The sequence below is a fragment of the Lepidochelys kempii genome, chromosome 4, assembly GCF_965140285.1.
Source record: "Lepidochelys kempii isolate rLepKem1 chromosome 4, rLepKem1.hap1, whole genome shotgun sequence".
NCBI lineage: Eukaryota > Metazoa > Chordata > Testudines > Cheloniidae > Lepidochelys > Lepidochelys kempii.
Window position 1 is genome coordinate 41355149 of NC_136383.1, and position 22338 is coordinate 41377486.

Below are 22338 nucleotides of genomic sequence, written 5' to 3' on the forward strand. Positions count from 1 at the left end.
CTTTGGATGGGCTATCACCAGCAGGAGAGTGAATTTGTGTGGGGGGGTGGAGGGTGAGAAAACCTGGATTTGTGCTGGAAATGGCCCACCTGATGATCACTTTAGATAAGCTATTACCAGCAGGACAGTGGGGTGGGAGGAGGTATTTTTTCATATTCTCCGTGTATAAATAAAGTCTGCTGCAGTTTCCACGGCATGCATCCGATGAAGTGAGCTGTAGCTCACGAAAGCTCATGCTCAAATAAATTGGTTAGTCTCTAAGGTGCCACAAGTACTCCTTTTCTTTTTGCGAATACAGACTAACACGGCTGTTACTCTGAAACAGGATATTTTTTGTTCCTAATGTATTTAAAATACTCCTTCTTATTGTTCTTAACTCTGCTACCCATAGATTTCTCCTTGTGTCAGTTTTCTAAAATTCCAAGCTTTCTAATAATTTCTAAATGATTTTATGTATTCTAATTTATAAAACCCAGAACCTAAACGGGGATGGAGGTTGGACATGATGAAGGAGTGGAAATGGAGGACTGTCATTATTTGAGCCATCTCAACATTTTTTATTCAAATATAGCTAGAAACAGGGTCCACATTGCTTTGAATTCATATAATTGCTCTCTGTGACAATAAGCTATTCTTTCTTTGGCTGCTAACTCAGAAAGGTCTGAAAACCATTACACTACTCTGAATATAATACATGTTTGTTATCTAACAAATAATGTTAACAAAAAGCCAATTTGTATTTGAAAAAACTGTTGATCTCAATACTGGAAAAAATATGTTTCATTTAGTAAAACTTGTTGAATAATTATGCTATAGTTATCTTGCGTCTCTTAGTTCTTTTGTCACAATTGTGATCTAAATGTAGGGATAGTTGTTTTCTACCTAAAGTCTAAAAAACAAAAATTAAGTAAATACATACCTAGAAATCTGGCCCTTTGAAACAACAGTTAGCAACTTATCTGTGAGCAGAAATATTAAATAATTAAATGGCAAAGTAAAAGGTTTTGAAAAGTAACAGTAAGTATTGGCTTCTCAATACCAAGTATCTTTAAATAAAACTGCCTTGTTTTAAAGTACCTATAGTTATTAAGTCTATTAAGTAACTGAAAACCTATGCTATTGCATAGGTGTAATTAATAAAGTCACACATGTAAAAAAAAGCCAAAAATGGCTAAGAACTTAAAAATTGGATGGTAACAGACCACAAATCCCAGTGATGATTGAAGCTGGTGATATTCTCAACAAAAAAAAGCTTTCAACCATGCGTATGCCTGTTTCCATTGCTTCACACTGACTCAGACATTTTAGATTTCAGAGTGACATACAGTGACAGTCCTGGAATCTTATATAGATATCATGGATTAATTACCTGCCAAATGCCACATTTAACAAAGCAGTTTATTTTTAGAAGGCCAGCCACCATATTTTTACCAGTTAACTTCATTTTAAAGGGAAAAAAAATCCTCTATCACTTATCAGATGAAGTCCTTTTTTTGCTTTGGAAAGTAAATACACAAAAACATTTTTAGCCTATTATGGTCTATGCAAATTTCAGCACCAAGCACATTAGAAAGACCTAAAAACATACTACAGAATCTGTAAAAGAAATGCTAAAAATTCCTAACAACCCCAGTAAGTATAGTGAAAAGACTATGTTTAGTACTGCCATTCACTTGCCCAGTAGTTATATATTCATAATTAGACTATAGGGGAGGTGCACCTGAGAGGTGATGAGCATTATGGGAGCAGGGAGAATGAATGGGGACAAGTGGAATGTTGAGTACATGAGAAGGGTGAGCAGCCATGTGGGGAAAGCTACTGGCGGCATGCACAAGAAAAGTAGGCAGGGGAACACTGCCTCTTCCCTGACTTTTCCACTCAGTGAACTGACATTGGCTCCCCATGGAAGAGAGTCACTGCTCCAAGTGAGGGCAGATCAGTTATAAGGAACTGCTGGTGTTCCCTCTCTTCCAAGGACCCACAGTCTTTTTCACTTCTCAAGTCTCTACTTCAGTCCATTTTCCCTCAATTCCCCTTGCCCCATATGACTCAGCATAGCTATTGCCACACCTTTATGCCCCTCAAAGTTCCACTCATGTCATGTCCACCATATGTATCCTTATAGCCTCTTGCCCACAAATCTGCTCACTCCTCACTTCCCCAGGCCCACGATCACTTCCTACGTCCCCAACCCAAACATATCTTCTCCAGAAATTTTTTGCACCAGTATCCCCCGTATACCAATCTACTGCCTCCCCTTTACTCACCAAACTTTGGTGTCCCCAATACCCTTGAATTCATCATGTCCACTTATTGACGATGTCCCCACCCACAGCCTCCCCAGCCCATTGGCAATACCACTTAATCTTCTATTACTACTGTGAAGTTCATGATAGATACCTTTGTTCAAAATTCTGAATTCCATCAATTCTCACTGGTGCTGCTTCCAATTACTCAAGAGGAAACTGAAACCCAACACTCTACCTTGGTAGATCTGAAGGTAGATAAAATGCCCTAAGGCCTAACTCTCCATCACTTGGGGCTACCTCTGAGGTACAGTAGAGCAGAACATGTACATGGGTGGGAGAATTGTGAAACAAAATAAGAACAAATACTAGTAGTTGGAGACTAAGGGCAAAAACTTCAAATGTGCTTGCTCAAGAAACTCTGTATTCCCAATTTAAAATGTAAATACTGTTATGACCATGCACAAGTTGGGGTTTGAGCACACAACCCTGACATATATTCAGCATAAGGGTTTGTATGCACAATGTAGGCACTTTGTGGATAGCCAATTGTGTAAAAGTGTCAGGGGACATTCACTTTAATTTTTAGCGAAGTGATGTAGGGATAAGTCTAATGTACTTGTACCACATTGCAACACAATTAAAAATGGGTTGGTTCCATTGTTTTTTGTTTCACCTTTCTCTGTCCGAATATGCACAAACACACACTCCCAATACACAGACCATGTGGTAGAAGAATGTCCAAGAGAATACTCAGCTTCAAAACTGATTTTTTAATTAACTAAATGACCTACAGTTTGACAACTTCTCTTGAATGTTGAGAAGGCTGCAAGAGGCTAAAGCACACTAAGCAAGACTAAGAAAGATAAACAGTATCTTCCGCAAAGTTCTAAATCATCATACCATTGGGAAGGAATTAGCATTAGGTAATTGTTTATTTCAAACAACATACTAAGCTGGGCACTGAACAAATTACCAAACAAAATTTAACAGACAAAAGACAGATACAAGCAAGTGTGACAACACTGGTTAGGTTATTTCTTTTAGAGACAAAAGATAAATTCGGGCTACAAAGGTAGGCAGAGGGTTCAATCTGTGCTACAACAATTAGAAAAACCACCTCAGAAAATGTTTACCAAGACAGAAAGCCTGTAAGAAAGTGAAAACATATCATGTGACATTTCAGTTTCCTAGATACTCGGTGAGAGTGTGCTTAAATAATCTAAGGAGCCAGAGAAACAAGGTGGGTGTGGTAATATATTTTATTGGACCAACTTCAGTTGGTGAGTGAGACAAGCTTTTGAGCCACACAGAGCTCTTTTTCAGATCTGGAAACAAGGTACTCTCAGCTAAACAATCTGTTCCAGCTGGCATTTTGCTGTGATGCTCGGAGTACCCTTCTGAACACCTGAAGAAGAGCCCACTATTAAAATATTTATTCCCCATGTAAGATCTTGAACTTCCTGTTCATGAAGTACAAGTTGGTGGTTGTGCTGGAGAAAAAAGTTTCTTGGATTAGAGAGGCAAGTAAAGACGTTACTGAGAATGAGAGAAGCTGAGGACTTCCTAAACAGCCAGGGTTGAGAAATATCAGTATATCAGATTCAAGGAAAAAAGGAACTGGTGAGACAGACACACACACAGAGGAGTCCTGGCAGTTTGTAATCACCAGAGGCAAAAGGTCACGGCAGCATTCTATGTGGCTGGAGATGGACAAAAAAGGGAAGGCGGTGGCCACCAAAGGAGGACCAGGAGGAATTTTACACAGCTAGAAGTTTCCAATCAATAGCATGTTCTCAACATGACAACTGTGGAAGAGACAACCTCTCAAGAGCCAGATGGTTCAAGGGAATGGAGAGATGTACAGGACACAACTGTGGATGGCAGCTTGGCTACACCTGTATGAAAATCAAGCTTGAACACAGATCTCCAACATCCAAGAAAGACAGACTATACTTGTTAGGGATTCAATATTCAGAAGAATTGAAAGAACTTTCCGAAAGGGACAGGTGGACCACAGGAAGGTGTGCTGCCTTCCTGAAGCCAAGACACAAGACGTCACTCTAAGACTGACAATGCTTCTGGAGTTGATAGGCATGCATCCATCGCTGATGTTTCATATCATGTCGCAGGATATCTTAGTTTTACTACTCAGAAAGTATTACTCGTGTCGCAGGATATCTTAGTTTTACTACTTGTGTTTACTACTTAGTTTTACTACTCATTTTATTGGACCAACTTCAGTTGGTGAGTGAGACAAGCTTTTGAGCCACACAGAGCTCTTTTTCAGATCTGGAAACAAGGTACTCTCAGCTAAACAATCTGTTCCAGCTGGCATTTTGCTGTGATGCTCGGAGTACCCTTCTGAACACCTGAAGAAGAGCCCACTATTAAAATATTTATTCCCCATGTAAGATCTTGAACTTCCTGTTCATGAAGTACAAGTTGGTGGTTGTGCTGGAGAAAAAAGTTTCTTGAATTGGAGAGGCAAGTAAAGACGTTACTGAGAATGAGAGAAGCTGAGGACTTCTGCCCACACCAGACCCTACATGAACACTGAGCGCTACAGCGAGTATAATAAATACTCTAGCTAGTGACAAACTGGACAATTTATTAAGAGTTATAATATTCTTCTCTGGTGGAGATACAATCTTCTCCAAATATACTCACATTCATTTCAAGTTTTGTCATTATGTTGGGTTTCATTCTCTCTGGCTATATGTAATAGCCAGAGATGCCAGAGAAGAAAAGATTTTAATGGTTCCACAGAGTTGCAACATTTCAAGCTAACTTCCTTATTATGTTATTCATCAAACCACCCTCTGAGGAAATGAGAAGCTAATTCATTCAAATGACATTTATTTCAAAGCTTATACATTAGTTCTGCTGATTTTTCTTGTTAGAAACTCCATCTGGAAATATACTTCGAAGACAACAGAACAGCAATTTTTCAGGACTAATCTGCAACACAGTGTGATTCAAAAGAATGGAAATAAAATTGCTCTGAAGGTAGTTTTTCTCTGCTTTTTTGGACAACGGCTAAATCTCTAAGCAGCCAAGGTTTGAAAAACTATTCCCACACATACACCCAAAGAAACTCTAAGAAGCCACCCAAAGCTTCTCTTAATTTTAGTTCTCATAGTCTCCCAAATACTATTTTCATACTTGCCACTGATTAATACAGTACCTGATTTCAAAATGCAGTTATCACATTATCCTTTGGCCACTGTGAAAACTAATAAGCTTATCCAAGATTTGGGGCTATATTCCATAATCACATTTTCGTTCCAATTGTTGCCTTAAAACACACAGGCTTTATACACAGGCCTGGAATGCAGTCTTGGTGCTTCCCTTTATTAAACTTCAAGAAACTCCCAGTAACAATAGCATCACACTGATGAAATGATCTTATGACACAGCAAAGACTGGATGAACAAGTTGTAGGAGATTCTTTACTGTATAACCTTTGCCAAGAAATATACTCCCAAGACCTAATTTTGCACTCAGTTACACCCATGCACTTAGCTTGCAAAGTTTAGCCCCTGCTTTCTCAAATAAGATGACATCTTGATGTTAGATGAAAAAAATCTCAGAGACTCTTGCAGTCTGTGTGTATAGGGGAAGGTATATGAGGGGGGAACATATACTCTATACATACCACCGCTACACTTACAAAATCATGACATAGCTTTTTAAGACCAGAAAAAGAAGAAAGACAGCTTTGTGCCAACCTTACCTGGCAGATCTAATTTACCAATGAAGTACTTTGATACTATATATTACCTGCTGATCAGCACTAGAGAAAACCCCCAACACAGGAATATATGTTTAGGATTGTCAAGGTTTTTAACTCTTTGGCAACAAATTTAGAGCAATAAAATGTATACTTTGCACTTTCAACCATCAGTAAGGTTCCTGTAAAATTATGTTTGTTACAGTGCATAGGTAGCTAACAATTCATAATTGCTTGTACTCACCTGTAAACATTTTTGTCACAGTTTTACTCTGCTTGCGAGCAGAGCAGAGGAGGAGCAACCAAGGAGGGAAGAACTCGTAGTGATCAGCTAAAAGCTCTGCAATAGTTCCAGATATGCCCGTAGAAGTCTGTTCACCTTCTGCAACATTACAACCCTCATCAATCGAATCTACAAGCAGAAAGAGGCTCTGCTGGGGGGGCTTCATCCCCAAAAGTGGAAGCAGAATGCACCTGTAAGAATTATTAAACAAAACAAAATAAAAAAATCAATATTCTAAATATATTGCGCAACACACAAGTTATTGTAATAGTCATTCATGTCAAAGTGACAACCTTTTAAAAGTACACTACCATTTTTAAAACTATCTGAGGAAAGGATTTTAGACGGTTACTTTTAATTGAGAATATACTGTCGTAGACTAAGGTTTTTATTAAATAAAGGTATTCTGAATAAAGGCAATCTGATCAATTAGTGATGTTCATCTTGACTAAGCAATGCTAGTGTTCTGGCAACATCAGTAAATTACAATTTATGAAAAGCATATACATTTTTCAAGGGCCCTTAGAAGAATTTTAGCTTACAAACTACGTTTCTCTGTTCAAAGTTTAGAAAGTTCACTAACATTGTGTACCAACTAATATTAAGTACTTTTTATCACAAACTACGCGTGAGTGATGATGGTGAAAAGTCTCAAATAAGAAAAAAAGCATACCTGAGCCTTCTAAGTTGTCAGTGTTATATACTTTACAAAAAGTTTAGTTTTATAAAGAACCATGATCCTATATTTATATTTCATGCTGTCAAGACGAAAAATAATTTAACCCAGGTGTGCTATAGTCATTTTGGTGGTGTATTTCCTTGGGATAATGAAATTGTAGTTTTTTCATTCCTACTCAAGTGGCAAAGATCCCAAGGCTGTGGAACTGAATTCGCAACAATGATTCCTGAGCGTGCAAGAGTCCACATTAGTGGATCCAATTGTAGGATTTAGGCCTAAATATATTGTAAATAATAAATTCTCTAAAAACATCTAAGGCAACCAGATTTAAATGTATTTAACATTGTTCTCATACTGAATGGCATTATTAAAAAACCATGTATACTCCACTTTAAAATACAGCCTACCTTTGCATTTATGTGTATTTGTTTACAGTCACTAGTACACAAACTATACTTCATAATTGCTAGAATGTAACTATTTATTCAGCACTTCCATTCTACATCACAAAGACAGGTTAAAAATTTCCAAGCACCTGAATGATGCAGGAGCTTAAGATCTACAGATTACCAACGGAACTGAAGCACTTAAGTGCCTAAACTGCTTTTGACAATTCAATTTTACAGTGAAAAAATTCTGAACAGGATGCTGAGATATATCACTGTGATGGGTTAGGATCATGTAAGTACCGAGATCGATTAGATGTTTACATACTTTTGTAGGTTTGCTCTTTTGGTACATCCCCTAGGTAAATAAGTCATATGACTATTATAAGTCCAGTTTCAAAAGGTAGATCCTTTCATTTGTTTTACTAAATGAATTTAACTTGTAAACGTTTTAACTAAAATTTAATGATTAGTTGCCATGCAAATTAAAATATAGCGAACTCCTTCCCACTAATGGGGAAACACTGCCCTCTTTTCAGATGTGAAGAGTCTCCCTTAGCAGTACTGAAGTGGTTTTCCTCTTGAGAAGGTATGGCGGGGGGAGGAGATGGATGAGAAAAAGAGTAAAAAGAGAGGCTGTGAAAGAAGCATCAGTTCCTGCACAGCGTGGTAGCATGTTCCACCAGATTTCAATGTGTGTTAGTGCACTACACTACCAAAAATACTCCTACGGAAAAGCAAGTAGTACAAGATTATACAGTATACACCTTTTTCTCTCATACTTTCAGTATATTTAACATTAAATTAACTTTTAATTCTCCCCTACCTTTTATCAGGTTCCCAGGGATTACGTGGAACAACTTCTCTAACCCTTCCTATCCACCAAAAACTCAGCTGCCCTTTCAGAAGCATTTAGTTGCCCAAATGTTACTTCCAAATAAAGTAAGTAACTTTTAAATACGTTGGAAGCGTAAAACAGCTACCAATTTACAGAAAAGAAATTAAAGTAGCTAGAGGATCAAAATTATTGCTTTAAGGGATGCCAAGCTCCCAGAGAAAGAAGACAGATACCCATATTCTACTACCTCTGTCCCAAAATACTGCCTCTTCCCTGTCAGTTATTTATGTATGTTTCATTGGTGGATGAAATTTTTGCACTGGATCTTTTTCTATCAAAACAATTTTTCTTCTCATGTAGTTCTCTGTGTGAAGTTAGTTTTACATTTCAAAGTAATGTGTCATATCTGAAATTAATTGATAGTAATGGCTCCAGTTTTTAAATGATAAAAAACCCCATTCTAATTCAAAGCAACATAAAAAAACAAAAAGAAAAATGCAAGTGATCTTTTCAAGACACAGTACAAGTGTATCTGGGTTTCTCATAGTTTCCTTTTTAATATTCACTTATTGTGAACACAACTAAATAGAATTATCAAGTTTCATGTTTGGGAGGGGGGAGAAGTCTTCACTTATTTTGTTTGATAAACATTATTTTATTTCTGAATCTTAACCTAATTTAAATTCCACCAGAAAAAAAAAAAAAGTGATGAATTACAGTGTGAGTTGCAACCAGTCCTCCAAGGTTAAAGGATCATAGCAGAAGAAGAGCAAGTAGTAAAGGAACCATTTATTACCCCCTCTTTTCAAAATGAGCTTACAAACCACTTGCTAACCTCCTCTTCTACCAGTGTGATGACCTCAGGCCTATGCAACAGATTCTTCAATCAGAAAGCTGTTCACAGAGTGAAATAATGCCTGAAAAACAGGCTTTTTTTTAAAACAATTTATTCTGTTTTTCAAGAAGAATGAACTGTGATTCTTCATCCCTTCTTGTTTCAGGTCAATGCAGACACAGTAATATGTCTGGAAGAAAGAGAATATGTAATTGTACTAAAGTGACCTAAGAAGAGTTTTGGCAGGGGAAAAATATGATCCCTAGACATTACACACACTTTCAAAACAGAGATGCAGTAAGATGGTGGCTGAATTTTCAGAGAACATTCATGAATGCAATACTCAGATTTCAGACACTATTCATTTTTACTTCTATATAACTTATGCACTTAATTTTTTTTCAAGTGCATATTAAAAATTCATTAATTCAATGCAGAATTAACACAACTTCTCAAAACCTAGTGTGCAAATGTATATAATTACTAGGGCTGTCAATTAATCGCAGTTAACTCACGTGATTAACTAAAAAAAATTAATCACAGTTTTAATTGCACTGTTAAACAACAGAATACCAATTGTAATTTATTAAATATTTTGGATGTTCTTCTACATTTTCATATATATTGTATTCTGTGTTGTAACTGAAACCCAAATGTATATTATTTTTTATTACAAACATCTGCATTGTAAAAATGATAAACAAAATAGTATTTTTCAATTCACCTCATACAAGTACTGTAGTGTAATCTCTTTATCCTGAAAGTGCAACTTACAAATGTAGATTTTTTTGTTATGTAAATGCACTCAAAACAAAACAATGTAAAACTTCAAAGCCTACAAGTCCACTCGGTCCTACTCCTTGTTCAGCCAATTGCTAAGACAAAGAAGTTTGTTTACATTTACAGGAGATAATGCTGCCCTTTTCTTATTTACAATGTCACCTGAAAGTGAGAACAGGCATTTGCACGGCCCTTTTGTAGCTGGCACTGCAAGTGCCAAATATGCTAAACATTCGTGTGCCCCTTCATGCTTCGGCCTCCATTCCAGAGGACATGCTTCCACGCGGATGATGCTCGTTAAAAAAAAAGTGTTAATTAAATTTGTGACTGAACTCCTTGGGGGAGAACTGTATGTCCCCTGCTCTGTTTTACCCACATTCTGTCATATATTTCATGTTATAACAGTCCCGGATGATGACCCAGCATGTGTTGTTTATTTTAAGAACACTTTCACTGCAGATTTAACAAAATGCAAAGAAGGTACCAATGTGAGATATCTATAGATAGCTACAGCACTTGACCCAAGGTTTCGAACCACCAAAAAACTTTTAACCTAGCAGTTAGAGACCTCACCGAGGATGAGAGGTTCGAATCCATTTTTGTCTGTCTTCTACCTCTCAGGAAAGTCCCTAAAGAACTGGGTTATAGGTAAGCTTGGCAAAGTTTCATTTTTTATTTTTTAAAATATTTGATCATATCTGCTTTTAAGTTCCACCCCCCCAATTTTTATTTAACTATTTAAATTTTCTTAGCGGCATAAAATTACAGAGAGTCAGACAATATTATTTAATGACAGTAGATGTTGAGATTCAAAAAGTTAAAACTGTATAATCATTTAAACAAATTTTCAACATCCCATGTCAAAATATACAAAGTAAGTAGCCTTAATTCAAACTTTAATAAGTTCTCAAGTAGCATTTTTCTTTCTTTGGTATTTGTAAATTTTGATCATCTCTGGAAATATTTTTCCATCAGTTTGTATGTGTAAAATGATATCAACATTTAGATAAAAATCTAATCAACAAATTTAGTTATAGGGTATTCGGTGGTGGGTCTTTCTCAATCCCCCCTGTTGAAACTGTTGCACTTTGTACAAAAAATTAATATTCACTGGAACAGGGACTCGAACTTGGGTCTCCCACATTCTAGGTGAATGACTCTATAGCCAGCAGTTAGGGTATTCTCACTCTCTCTAGCCAATTATTTATACAACATGGAACAGTGGATTTGGGTTAGGTGCATAAACACAGGAGAGGGTTCACAGCTGGGAAACCTGAGAAGAGTTAGGCACTCAGCAAGTTTTGGCTCTCCTCACCATTTCCTACTGGCTCACTTAGATGGCTTCCTGCTCATCTTGCTGGCTTTTGTGAATACCACTCTTAGGTGTCTAAAACATTCCATACCTGAAGAAGCTAATTTAGGACTAAGGATTCCACTAGGCAGTAAGGTGCCTAAACTTGGCTACTGTAATGCTAAGCTAAATTCCCCCAGTAGATCTAGCCTGCAAAATCACTAAGTACATACCAGCTAAAGTTACAGAGCAAAACTTTTTCTGTTTGGCCGCTGGTATACAATTCCCTCAAATGCATGCAATATAGCTATAAAACAAACCCAGGTTTGTAATTTCTTGTGGACTGTAGGCCATTTGGAGGAAATCTCTCTGGGTGCATTTATTTTGGCTATGGTTATAGTTGTGGCTTTAAGGTTTCTCTCAGCAATTATTTTGTTTTTGCACTGGTAAAATCCCCTTGCTACATCTGCTGTAGGCAAACACTACAACTAAGTTAAATGATAATATTTTACTTACTTAGCGATATGCCAAATTTCCAGTTAGCCCAAAGGAAAGCACAATACATAAGAACACAAGAATGGTCATACTGGGTCAAATCAATGGGTCATCTAGCCCAGTATCCTGTCTTCCAACAGTGGACAGTGACAGATGCTTCAGAGGGAATGAACAGAACAGGGCAATTTATTAAGTGATCCATCCCGTCATCCAAGCCCAGCTTCTGGCAATCAGAGGTTTAGGGACACTCAAAGCATGATGTTGCATCCCTGACCTTCTTGCCTAATAGCCATTGATGGACCTGTCCTCCATGAATTTATCTAATTATTTTTTGAACCCAGTTATACTTTTGGCCTTCACAACATCCCCTGGAAATTAGGTCCACAGTTTCACTGTGTGTTGTTTGAAGAAGTAATTCCTCATGTTTGTTTTAAACTGCTGCCTATTGCATTCGGTGACCCCTTGTCGTGTTATGTGAAGGGATAAAAACCACTTCCTAGTTCACTTTCTCCACACCCTTCATGATTTTATAGACCTCAGTTTTATCTCCCCTTTACTCATCTTTTTCTAAGATGAACTGTCCTAATCCTTTTAATCTCTCTTCATAGGGAAGTTGTTCCATACCCCTAATCAATTTTGTTGTCCATTTCCCAATATATCTTTTTTTGAGATGGGGCAACCAGTACTGCACATAGTATTCAAGGTATGGGCATGCCATGGATTCATAGAGCAGCATTGATATTTTTGGTCTTATTATCTATCCCTTTCCTAATGGTTCATAACATTTTATTAGCTTTTTTGACTGATGCTGCACATCGAGCAGATGTTTTCAGAGAACTATCCATGATGACTCCAAGATCTCTTTCTTGAGAGGTAACAGCGAATCTAGAATCCACCATTTTGTGTGTATAGTTTGCACATTTTCCAATATGCATTACTTTTCACGTATCAACACTGAATTTCATCTGCCATTTACCTGCCCAGTCACCCAATTTGTGAGATTCCTCTGTAACTCTTCCCAGTCATCTTTGGACTTATCTCGAGTAATTTTGTATCATCTGCAAATTTTGCTACCTCACTGTTTACCCACTTTTCCAGATCATTTATGAATATGTTGAAGAGCACTGGTCCCATTACAGATCCTTGTAGAACCCCACTGACCATTTATTTCTACCATTTGTTTCCTATCTAGTTACTGATCCATGAGGACCTTCCGTCTTAGCTGACCGCTTACAAGCCTTTGGTGTCAGACACGGTTAAAGGTTTTCTGAAAGTCCAGGTACATTATTTCCATTGGATTATCCTTCCCATGTGCTTGTTAACCCTCTCAAGGAATTCTAATAGATTGGTGAAGCATGATTTCCCTTTTCAAAGCTGTGTTGACTCTTCCACAACATGCTGTGTTCATCCATCTGTCTGATAATTCTGTTCTTCCTGATGGTTTCACCTAATCTGCCTGATACTGAAGACAGATTTACGGGCCTGTCATTGCCAAGATCGCCTCTGGAGCCTTTCTAAAAAATTGGCATTAAATTAGTATCCTCCACTGATCTAGCACAGAGGCCAATTTACAAACCAGAGTGTGTAATTCTGAAACATCATATCCGAGTTCCTTCAGAACGCTTGGATGAATACCATTTTGTCCTGGTGACTTATTACTGTTTAGTTTATCAATTTGTTTCAAATCCTCCTTTACCAACACCTCAATCTGGGACAGTTCCTCAGATCTGTCACCTAAAAGGATGGCTCAGGTGTAGATCTCTCCCCCACATCCTCTGCAGTGAAGACTGATGCAAATAATTCATTTAGCTTCTCGCAAAATGAGGCCCCATTCTCAGTTGTCCTAAACACCATTAATGACTGAGAACTTCCAGTGATGATTTCTAGAAGCACAGCATAAAATTTAGTGGAGCTCACAGGAAGCAGAACTTAGGGAAATATATGCTTTCTTGTAGTGGTAGGGCCATTGGGAGTATTTTGCAAGTAACCAGATTTCCTTTTCCTACTTATAATATGTAGAGAAGACAACTAAAATATGACTATAGTAACCACATCGTAGCTGAAAATTCTTTCCTCATGCCCGTTAGAGGGCTGGAGAAGGTTGCTTATCTTCTTATATTTACAAGCAGGACATGTTTGCTTTATGGTGGATGTGTAATATGATCACTTTACATAACCTGTCACTTTGATTTCCAGCTCCTTCTTTTCTGGATCTTCCACAGTGGCACTGATTTTGTCACACAAATTAAGATCTATACCTCAGATGACTAAAATAATTTACACTAAATTATCATTACTTTTTCTTTCATGGTTGTTTTCAACTAGCTTCTAAATATCCCCTTGAATCTCTCATGTTGGCTCAGGGAAATTAGGATTAACTAGATTTTTGAAAAACCTCAGTTAAAAAATATTTTAATGTTTATTCAAAAGCAATGAAGTAAACACAAATAATAGATTAAGTCCATGGAACAAAAATGCCCTATCAGTTTATTTTTAGAAGATCATATGATTGGAAACCAACCCATAAACTAGTTACAGTCACTGTTCTCTGTGTTCCCCCCAGTTTCCCAATCTGTAAAACTGAAAAAAACAACAACCTCCTTTAGAAAACACTTTGAAATTACTGATAAAAGGCACTATAAAAAGAATGAAACTATTAAAAAGAAGTTGTTGACCAATCAGTGCTCTCATTTTGACATACAACAGAATGTATAAAACTGCAGTTAGTTTTACAACAACTTTGTAACCAAATGCATTCCAAAATTAAGCAATTTGGTCTTTTTATTCTCCTCCAGTAAACAGCCAGCTCCCTTAGCCATACAGAATCAATCTTCACTCCCAGTCAATAGAGCTCCTTCAATAACCAATGTTATCTAAACAAATACTTTGCCTCAGTCTTTAATAAGACTAAAGAGGATCTTAGGAATAATGGTAGCATGACAAATGGGAATGAGGATATGGAGGTAGATATTACCATATTTGAGGTAGAAGCGAAACTCAAACAGCTTAATGGGACTAAATCGGGGGGCCCAGATAATCTTCATCCAAGAATATTAAAGGAATTGGCACAGGAAATTGCAAGCCCATTAGCAAGAATTTTTAATGAATCTGTAAACTCAGGGGTTGTACCGTATGATTGGAGAATTGCTAACATAGTTCCTGTTTTTAAGAAAGGGAAAAAAAGTGATCCAGGTAATTATAGGCCTGTTAGTTTGACATCTCTAGTATGCAAGGTCTTGGAAAAAATTTTGAAGGAGAAGATAGTTAAGGACATTGAAGTCAGTGGTAAATGGGACAAAATACGACATGGTTTTACAAAAGGTAGATTGTGCCAAACCAACCTAACCTTTTTTGAGAAAGTAACAGATTTTTTTAGACAAAGGAAACGCAGTGGATCTAATTTACCTAGATTTTAGTAAGGCATTTGATACCGTGCCACATGGGGAATTATTAGTTAATTGGATAAGATGGGACCAATAGGAAAATTGAAAGGTGGATAAGGAATTGGTTAAAGGGGAGACTACAGCGGGTCCTACTGAAAGGTGAACTGTCAGGCTGGAGGGAGGTTACCAGTGGAGTTCTTCAAGGATCAGTTTTGGGACCAATCTTATTTAATCTTTTTATTACTGACCTTGGCACAAAAAGTGGGAGTGTGCTAATAAAGTTTGCGGATGATACAAAGCTGGGAAGTATTGTCAATTTAGAGAAGGATAGGGATACCCTACAGGAGGATCTGGATGACCTTGTAAACTGGAGTAACAGTCATAGGATGAAATTTAATAGTGAAAAGTGTAAGGTCATGCATTTAGGGATTAATAACAAGAATTTTAGTTATAAGCTAGGGACGCATCAATTAGAAGTAACGGAGGAGGAAAAGGACCTTGGAGTATTGGTTGATCATAGGATGACTATGAACCGCCAATATGATATGGCTGTGAAAAAAGCTAATGCGGTCTTGGGATGCATCAGGAGAGGTATTTCCAGTAGGGATAAGGAGGTTTTAGTACCGTTATACAAGGCACTGGTGAGACCTCACCTGGAATACTGTGTGCAGTTCTGGTCTCCCATGTTTAAGAAGGATGAAATCAAACTGGAACAGGTACAGAGAAGGGCTATTAGGATGATCCAAGGAATGGAAAACTTGTCTTATGAAAGGAGACTCAGGGAGCTTGGCTTGTTTAGCCTAACTAAAAGAAGGTTGAGGGGAGATATGATTGCTCTCTATAAATATATCAGAGGGATAAATACCGGAGAGGGAGAGGAATTATTTAAGCTCAGTACCAATGTGGACACAAGAACAAATGGATATAAACTGGCCACTAGGAAATTTAGACTAGAAATTAGACAAAGGTTTTTAACCATGAGAGGAGTGAAGCTTTGGAATAGCCTTCCGAGGGAAGCAGTGGGGGCAAAAAAAAATCTATCTGGCTTCAAGATTAAACTCGATAAGTTTATGGAGGAGATGATATGATGGGATAACATGGTTTTGGTAATTAAATATTCATGGTAAATAGGCCCAATGGCCTGGGATGGACTATTAGATGGGGTGAGATCCGAGTTACCCAGGAAAGAATTTTCTGTAGTATCTGGCTGATGAATCTTGCCCATATGCTCAGGGTTTAGCTGATTGCCATATTTGGGGTCGGGAAGGAATTTTCCTCCAGGCAGATTGGAAGAGGCCCTGGAGGTTTTTCACCTTCCTCTGTAGCATGGGGCACGGGTCACTTGCTGGAGGATTCTCTGCTTCTCGAGTCTTTAAACTACGATTTGAGGACTTCAATAGCACAGATATAGGTGCAAGGTTTTTTTTGTAGGAGTAGTGGGTGAAATTCTGTGGCCTGTGTTGTGCAGGAGGTCAGACTAGATGATCATAATGGTCCCTTCTGACCTAAATATCTATGAATCTAGTTGAACATACTAACATTAAACTGAATCCAAGTTCCCACAGCTTTATGCATTCTAGATTGGTCACTTTACAAAACTGTGAAACATAACTAACAAATGACAAATCTGACTAGTCTGGATTTATATATTGCCCAGACAGACAATAAGCAGAGACTGACTTCTATATAGAATATCATAAATATTGACTTTCAAAGCAAATATTAACCACAGAAAAGGTGGGGAGAGGGAAGGCTGAGGAGCTGGGGCACTGAACTATTAGAGGAGAATACACTCTACACTCTGACTCTTGACAGATGTATTTTGAGTTTATATTCTAGGTAATTACACTTCTGATTGTTCTGTAATCATGTAATAAAAGGCACTACCACAAGGCATATGCACGAAGTGACTCAGTAATGGTACAACAGGTTAACAATCTGGGTTTAATGTTAGATTAGTCTTTTCAATATATTTGATCTCAGGAGGTAGGGAGCTATGGAGACTATTTCTGTGTGACATGGGATTCTTCAGCCACCTTGGAACAGCAGACTGGGTCTAGACCACCATATGTCTAATTACATATCTTCTGGGGTTTTCAGTGTACAGGCTGGACAGTAAAATGAAGCTTTTGACAAGTCCAATTCCAAAAATACTGGTTAACATGAAAGAGTTCTGCTGGAATTCATCTCATACCTGGTTGTATACTTGGGGTAGAGTATTCCCTTTTTTGTTGCTTTACCATATATCTTTTCCCCTCATTTACTGAGTCAAAATGCTTGCTTTCAATCTTTAATTTCAGTAGCCCTTAGCGGCAGAGAAGTCTTTATATTCCATTCTATGTGGTTATTTTGTTTATCTTTCTCTCCCTTCTATTTCTAGCAGATAGTTCCTTACATAAAGGTTTTATTAACTTTCCATACATCCTTGTATAGTATCTACTGTCCACTCTGCACACTTAACTTTGGTATGTATTCTATAGTTTATTTAGTAAGATCCATTTTTAGCATTATCTATAATAGAACAGGGCAATTGATAGCTGTTATTGTACTATCACTTTCTTTTTTCCCCCCTTTACCATATACAGGAACAAATAGGTTATAAACGGGGTGCCTTAGGGCACTAAAGAGAGGAATGTTTTTCCTTCAAAAAAAAGGAAAAGGAAGTAAACAAATAAGGAAAAATGTCAGCATAAAATATTTGGGAATCAAATTAATGCAGGTGTTAGAATATTCCTTAATTCGTGTTTTCTGGAAAATAATCACAGTTCCATTTTTGTGGGATGAAGGGTGAGATCGAAGGCTGAAACAGGAAGCAGCAGCATAGTAGGATACTATAATGGAGTTGATTTTGAAATTGCGGCATACTGCTGGGTATGCAATAGGTTAATGAAATGGCTTGGATAGTTTACCTGATACTAACTATCCCAAGGACAAAGCTAGTATGAAATATACCTGTACCACCACTGCCACTCCTCATGCCCAAGATAACGTCCCCTAAATTTTAAGGCAATTCACTGGAAAAAGTTTCTTGCTTCACCAGGGTTTAAAATGCCAGTCATGTTAAGTTTCTTATCATTAAAAATTATATAGCAGAGGAGGTGAAAGGAATAGCTAGTATATTCTTGAGTTTGGTGAGAATACAAACTTTCACCAACTGCATCCAACATCTGATATACCCATGAATAGACCCTCTCCTGCTGTCTCCTAGGACACTTCTTTGTGAAGCTACACAGCAGAATGATGTGGTATCTAGGTATTTATACCATGCTCATCATTGATAAAATACCAAAAATGTACATCCCTTCCTCATTGTTTTATAAGGAACAAATCAATAGAACAATCTTTGGACTGTAACTCTTCTTGTGTGGTCCCACTATTTCCTCTCTTGCTCTCCCTCTAGTACATCTACAATGCAACTGTCAAAATCTTCTTGCTTGACCCATACATGGACCACAGTTACCCTCCCCCTTTCTGAAAATCCCTAGTAGCCCCCACTGGACCCATCAAATACCTATTAAAGCAAACAGATTCCTGTTCTTACTTTCAAGGTGTGGCTCACTTACATGCCAGCAAGTCTTTCTGATCTTTTGATCACATCCTACCTGCCACACCTTGAAAGCAAAGGATAGTATCGTATGGCTTTCTTCCGTTCCACCCACACCATGAATCATCTTAGTGTAGCGACAGGATCCCACTCTCTTGAAAACCCACTTCCTTTACACCACCTTCAAAGGCCACCTCCCATGCAAACATCCCCACCACCACTCCAACTTTTTATTTAAAAAGACACAAATAATCACCATCCTCTGGGTCTCCTAATCTAAAAGACAAATGGAAAAGAGAATAAATTCTTCAAGCAGGAAATATATCTTTATATCTAATACACATGTGGCTATTACGAAGCATCGTTAATTTAAAATGAATTAATAGCTATTACTACCTCACAGGCAGATTTCTCAGTCTTCCTGATATATGGCCATTCCACACATTAACATCCATTCCAGGACAAGAGCTAGGTCCCCTTCAGAGTATTGCTCCACTTCTGCTTTCAGCAATAAATCAGTGGTTCTCAAACTTGTATTGGTGACCCCTTTTACATAGCAAAGCTCGAAGTGCAACCCCCCCTTATAAATTAAGAATACTTAACACTAGTATAAATGCTGGAGGTGAAGCAGGGTTGGGGGAGAGGCTGACAGCTTGTGACCCCTCACATAATAACCTCATGACCCCGAGGGATCACAAACCCCAGTTTGAGAACCCCTGTTCTAAATGCTAGTTTCTCCCAGAGTTCTAGGAGCTTATGTTGACATACTCAATTTCTGCTAGCTCACAGAAGCCTGTTCTAAATCTTTCGTGTGTTTTTTTTTTTTTTTTTAAAAGAAGAATTTGAACACTGAGTCACCTGTCTGACAACTCTCAAAACACTGGCACAAGTCCTGGCTGTTGGGAAAAAATAAATCAGGACTAGTTAAGTAGCACCATCTTAAAGCAAGTGGACAGAAATTCATTATAAGAGTACTAGTCTTGTTTTTTACGATTACATGAAAGAGGTTTCAAAACACTAAAATATATACTAGTCTGTTCTAGTCTAGTCTGCAGGAGCTATTAGACTTGTGAAATACTTCACAGGAAAAGATGGAAGATTTAAGATTGCACTAGGTGGATGAAAGACGAAACATTAGTGTCTATTAAAATACAAGATGAGAAAGGTCTCTAACTTGTCATAATTAAAATTCCCTAAGGGAAACTATCTTAGAGCAATTCAAACTGAATAGGTTAAATGGTATTATGTTCAATGTGTTCACAATGATTCCATACATAAAGAGAAGAATCCAACTTACTCTTACAAACACTATTACATCACCAGAGGTTCTAAAACAGAAAAGCTTCTAGAGAAATGTCACCAAGTACTTAAACTTAATACTTAACTTTCTAATACTCTAGAGCATCAAGCTGGAGAGTGAGAACATGGAAGTACAGTATTCTTCACACAAGACACTGTTTTATTAATTGTGATAAGTAAAAACGTAACAGGCAATCCAGAATAGTCACGTTTTAGTTTGTACCCTTTCAAAATGGAGTATACCACCTATTGCAAAGTAAGCAGGGTTTCATTAAAGTGGAGAAATGATGTATACTAAAAAAATAAGAATTTTCTTTATGAAACATGCAATTTTACAACAGAAAGTTAAAAAAGGCTCAGTCAGAACTACCATTTGAGTAGTCAATTTCCCTTTAATCTTGTGTGCTGGTTCCTTGCAATGAAAGAATTATTTCTTCACCTCTGCGTTGGAGTTATCTTCAGTCTGTGTCCTGGTCCTTGCATTATTTTGGACTTTCAATAACATCTACTTTAGAATAAAGTTACTGCACAATTAAAGCTAGGGGTCAAATGCTATGTTCTTTAGTGCAAAACCCAGGAAGTGAATTACTAGATCACGTAACTACATATTTCTAATTTAGTCCAGTTGGTTAAGCACAGAGAAGAACGGTATTCAGGATAGTCTATGTGAACTGTTGCAGAGAGTAATAAGTTAACAAGACAGCTAGTGATTTATAACAACATTTAGCATTTATATACTGTAGCCTTCAAAGTATATATCCACAGTGGATACAATTACAGTTTAGTTTTATGGGCTTATTTTATTTTGCTTTGTTCCTTATTTCTCTCACCGAGACAGTCTTGGTCAGTTTTGTGTTTTTAGCTAGATCTCAAAAGATCTTTTGATCTTGTAGGTAATAGCACAGTTTACCATAAACAGAGAAGAAGGTCCTGTGTTGTAACAGTAGACAGAGCCTTCAAAAACTATTTAATATGTAGGAAGAGATGAAATATTTGCTATGTTTACACTTTTTCAAAACAATGCAGATTTTTTTTGACTGAAGGTCTTATTGTAGATAAACTTGAATTTTAAAAATAAACTATCATATCCACTTGATGAAGGTGGACGTTCTTGGCATAACATTTCAGAACCAGAGATCAAGAGTTCAAAAAAAAAACACTTTTTTTATGGTTGACTCTTTGGTACTGGAGTTATAGAAAAGAGAATATCTGTTTTAAGTATTGTTACATACAAAACATGCATGCATATGTGGACTTTTATACTTTCTTTTTAAAGAGTGGCCTTTTATATTTGCCTATTATGTGTTCAGAGCTTTCTCAAACAGCAGCAGAAAGAAATTAGTCAAGTCAGTTTCATTGCTGCTATTTAGAACCCAAAGGACTCAGCAAGGCTGAGAAGAACCATGACTATTTCACTCTGCCGCTGCCTGGGAAAGCTATGATCACAGCAGACACTGCCTGGAGCTATTCACAGGGAAAGAGGATAACGGTCTCCCCCCCCCCCCCAAAAAAAAAGCACCACCCACGTAGAAGCCGGGGAGGATTGTGGTGGTGTCTTCCAGCAGCCAGGACCTGGAAGGAGGGGGAAGGATGTAGTGGACCCTCACTGCAGCAGTCAGGAGACTCAAGTAAGAGAGGACAGGGTATGAAGAGTCAGGTTACCTGACTTTTCCAGAGCAAAATACAAAAGATGACAGAGCACAGTGCAGACAGCACACTGTTAGAAAAATCAACATCCTCCTACTTCACGGCAGCCTAACTTTAGGCTACTGCAACTATCCACAGACTAGATCTAGCTGGTTACCACAGTCCAGCTGGTTCCATATCGGCCTCTGGCTAATACACATCTAGTCATTTTTTCCAGCCTTGATGGTAGTATGGTCTTTCACTAAACTTAGCTCTATTAAAAAGGAAAAGCTGGAACACCAATGTGCCATGCCCTCACCTTTTACTCTCAAAGGTAAGACCTTTCTCACAGCTATGATTTTGAACTTATGAGCATCAGTGAAACTCTCAAAGATAGCATCCACTTCATACTGCTGACAGCTGTGAACAGCAGAGCAGGCAAACAGTATGAAGTAGACAGCACTGTAGTTATGCATTAGGGAGATGGACCCAAAACACTGGGGAGGGGTAAAATAGCTAAGATCCATCCTACTCCCCTTCAAAGCAGCCAGGATCATCTCTAGACAAAACTCTTGCCTCAGCAGCTAGTGATGTGGAGCTTCATAGTTTCAGACACCCACTCGTCAAAGTCCAAGCAGCAAGAACCCGAAATGGCAGCAGTCATTCAAAAGGGAACTGGCTGTTGCCTCAATGGTGAAGATCTACACAATCAGTATTTTAAAAATTGAACAGTAAGCACCATCAATCTAAAGCACAATCTAGTTCATATATTTCCACCATGCTAGCAAGGTGCTTCAAATAAATAAATTTAAGACACTACAGTCCAAACAATGAAACATACTAATTAACTACTTGATAAAGTCTGTGTAATTCCTGAACATTCAAATTACTATTATAAAAAGAACAGCTTCTTCACAGTT

At 37.7% G+C, this 22338-nt stretch overlaps 1 protein-coding gene across 8 annotated transcripts in view; it reads right to left on the reverse strand.

Annotated features, from left to right (window-relative positions):
* ANKRD50 (ankyrin repeat domain 50) overlaps positions 1-22338 on the reverse strand; it is a 49138-nt gene that overhangs the window by 18221 nt on the left and 8579 nt on the right. For 7 of the 8 annotated variants that reach the window (XR_012158551.2, XM_073341077.2, XM_073341080.2 and 4 more), the window contains one exon: positions 6224-6453. The exons of the other annotated variant lie outside the window; for it this stretch is intronic. Coding sequence is in view for 6 of the 7 variants with exons in the window: in XM_073341077.2 (XP_073197178.1) it covers positions 6224-6453 (230 nt within the window). In the remaining variant the exon portion in view is untranslated. The remainder of the gene's footprint in view (positions 1-6223; positions 6454-22338) is intronic. 8 annotated transcript variants of the gene reach the window in all.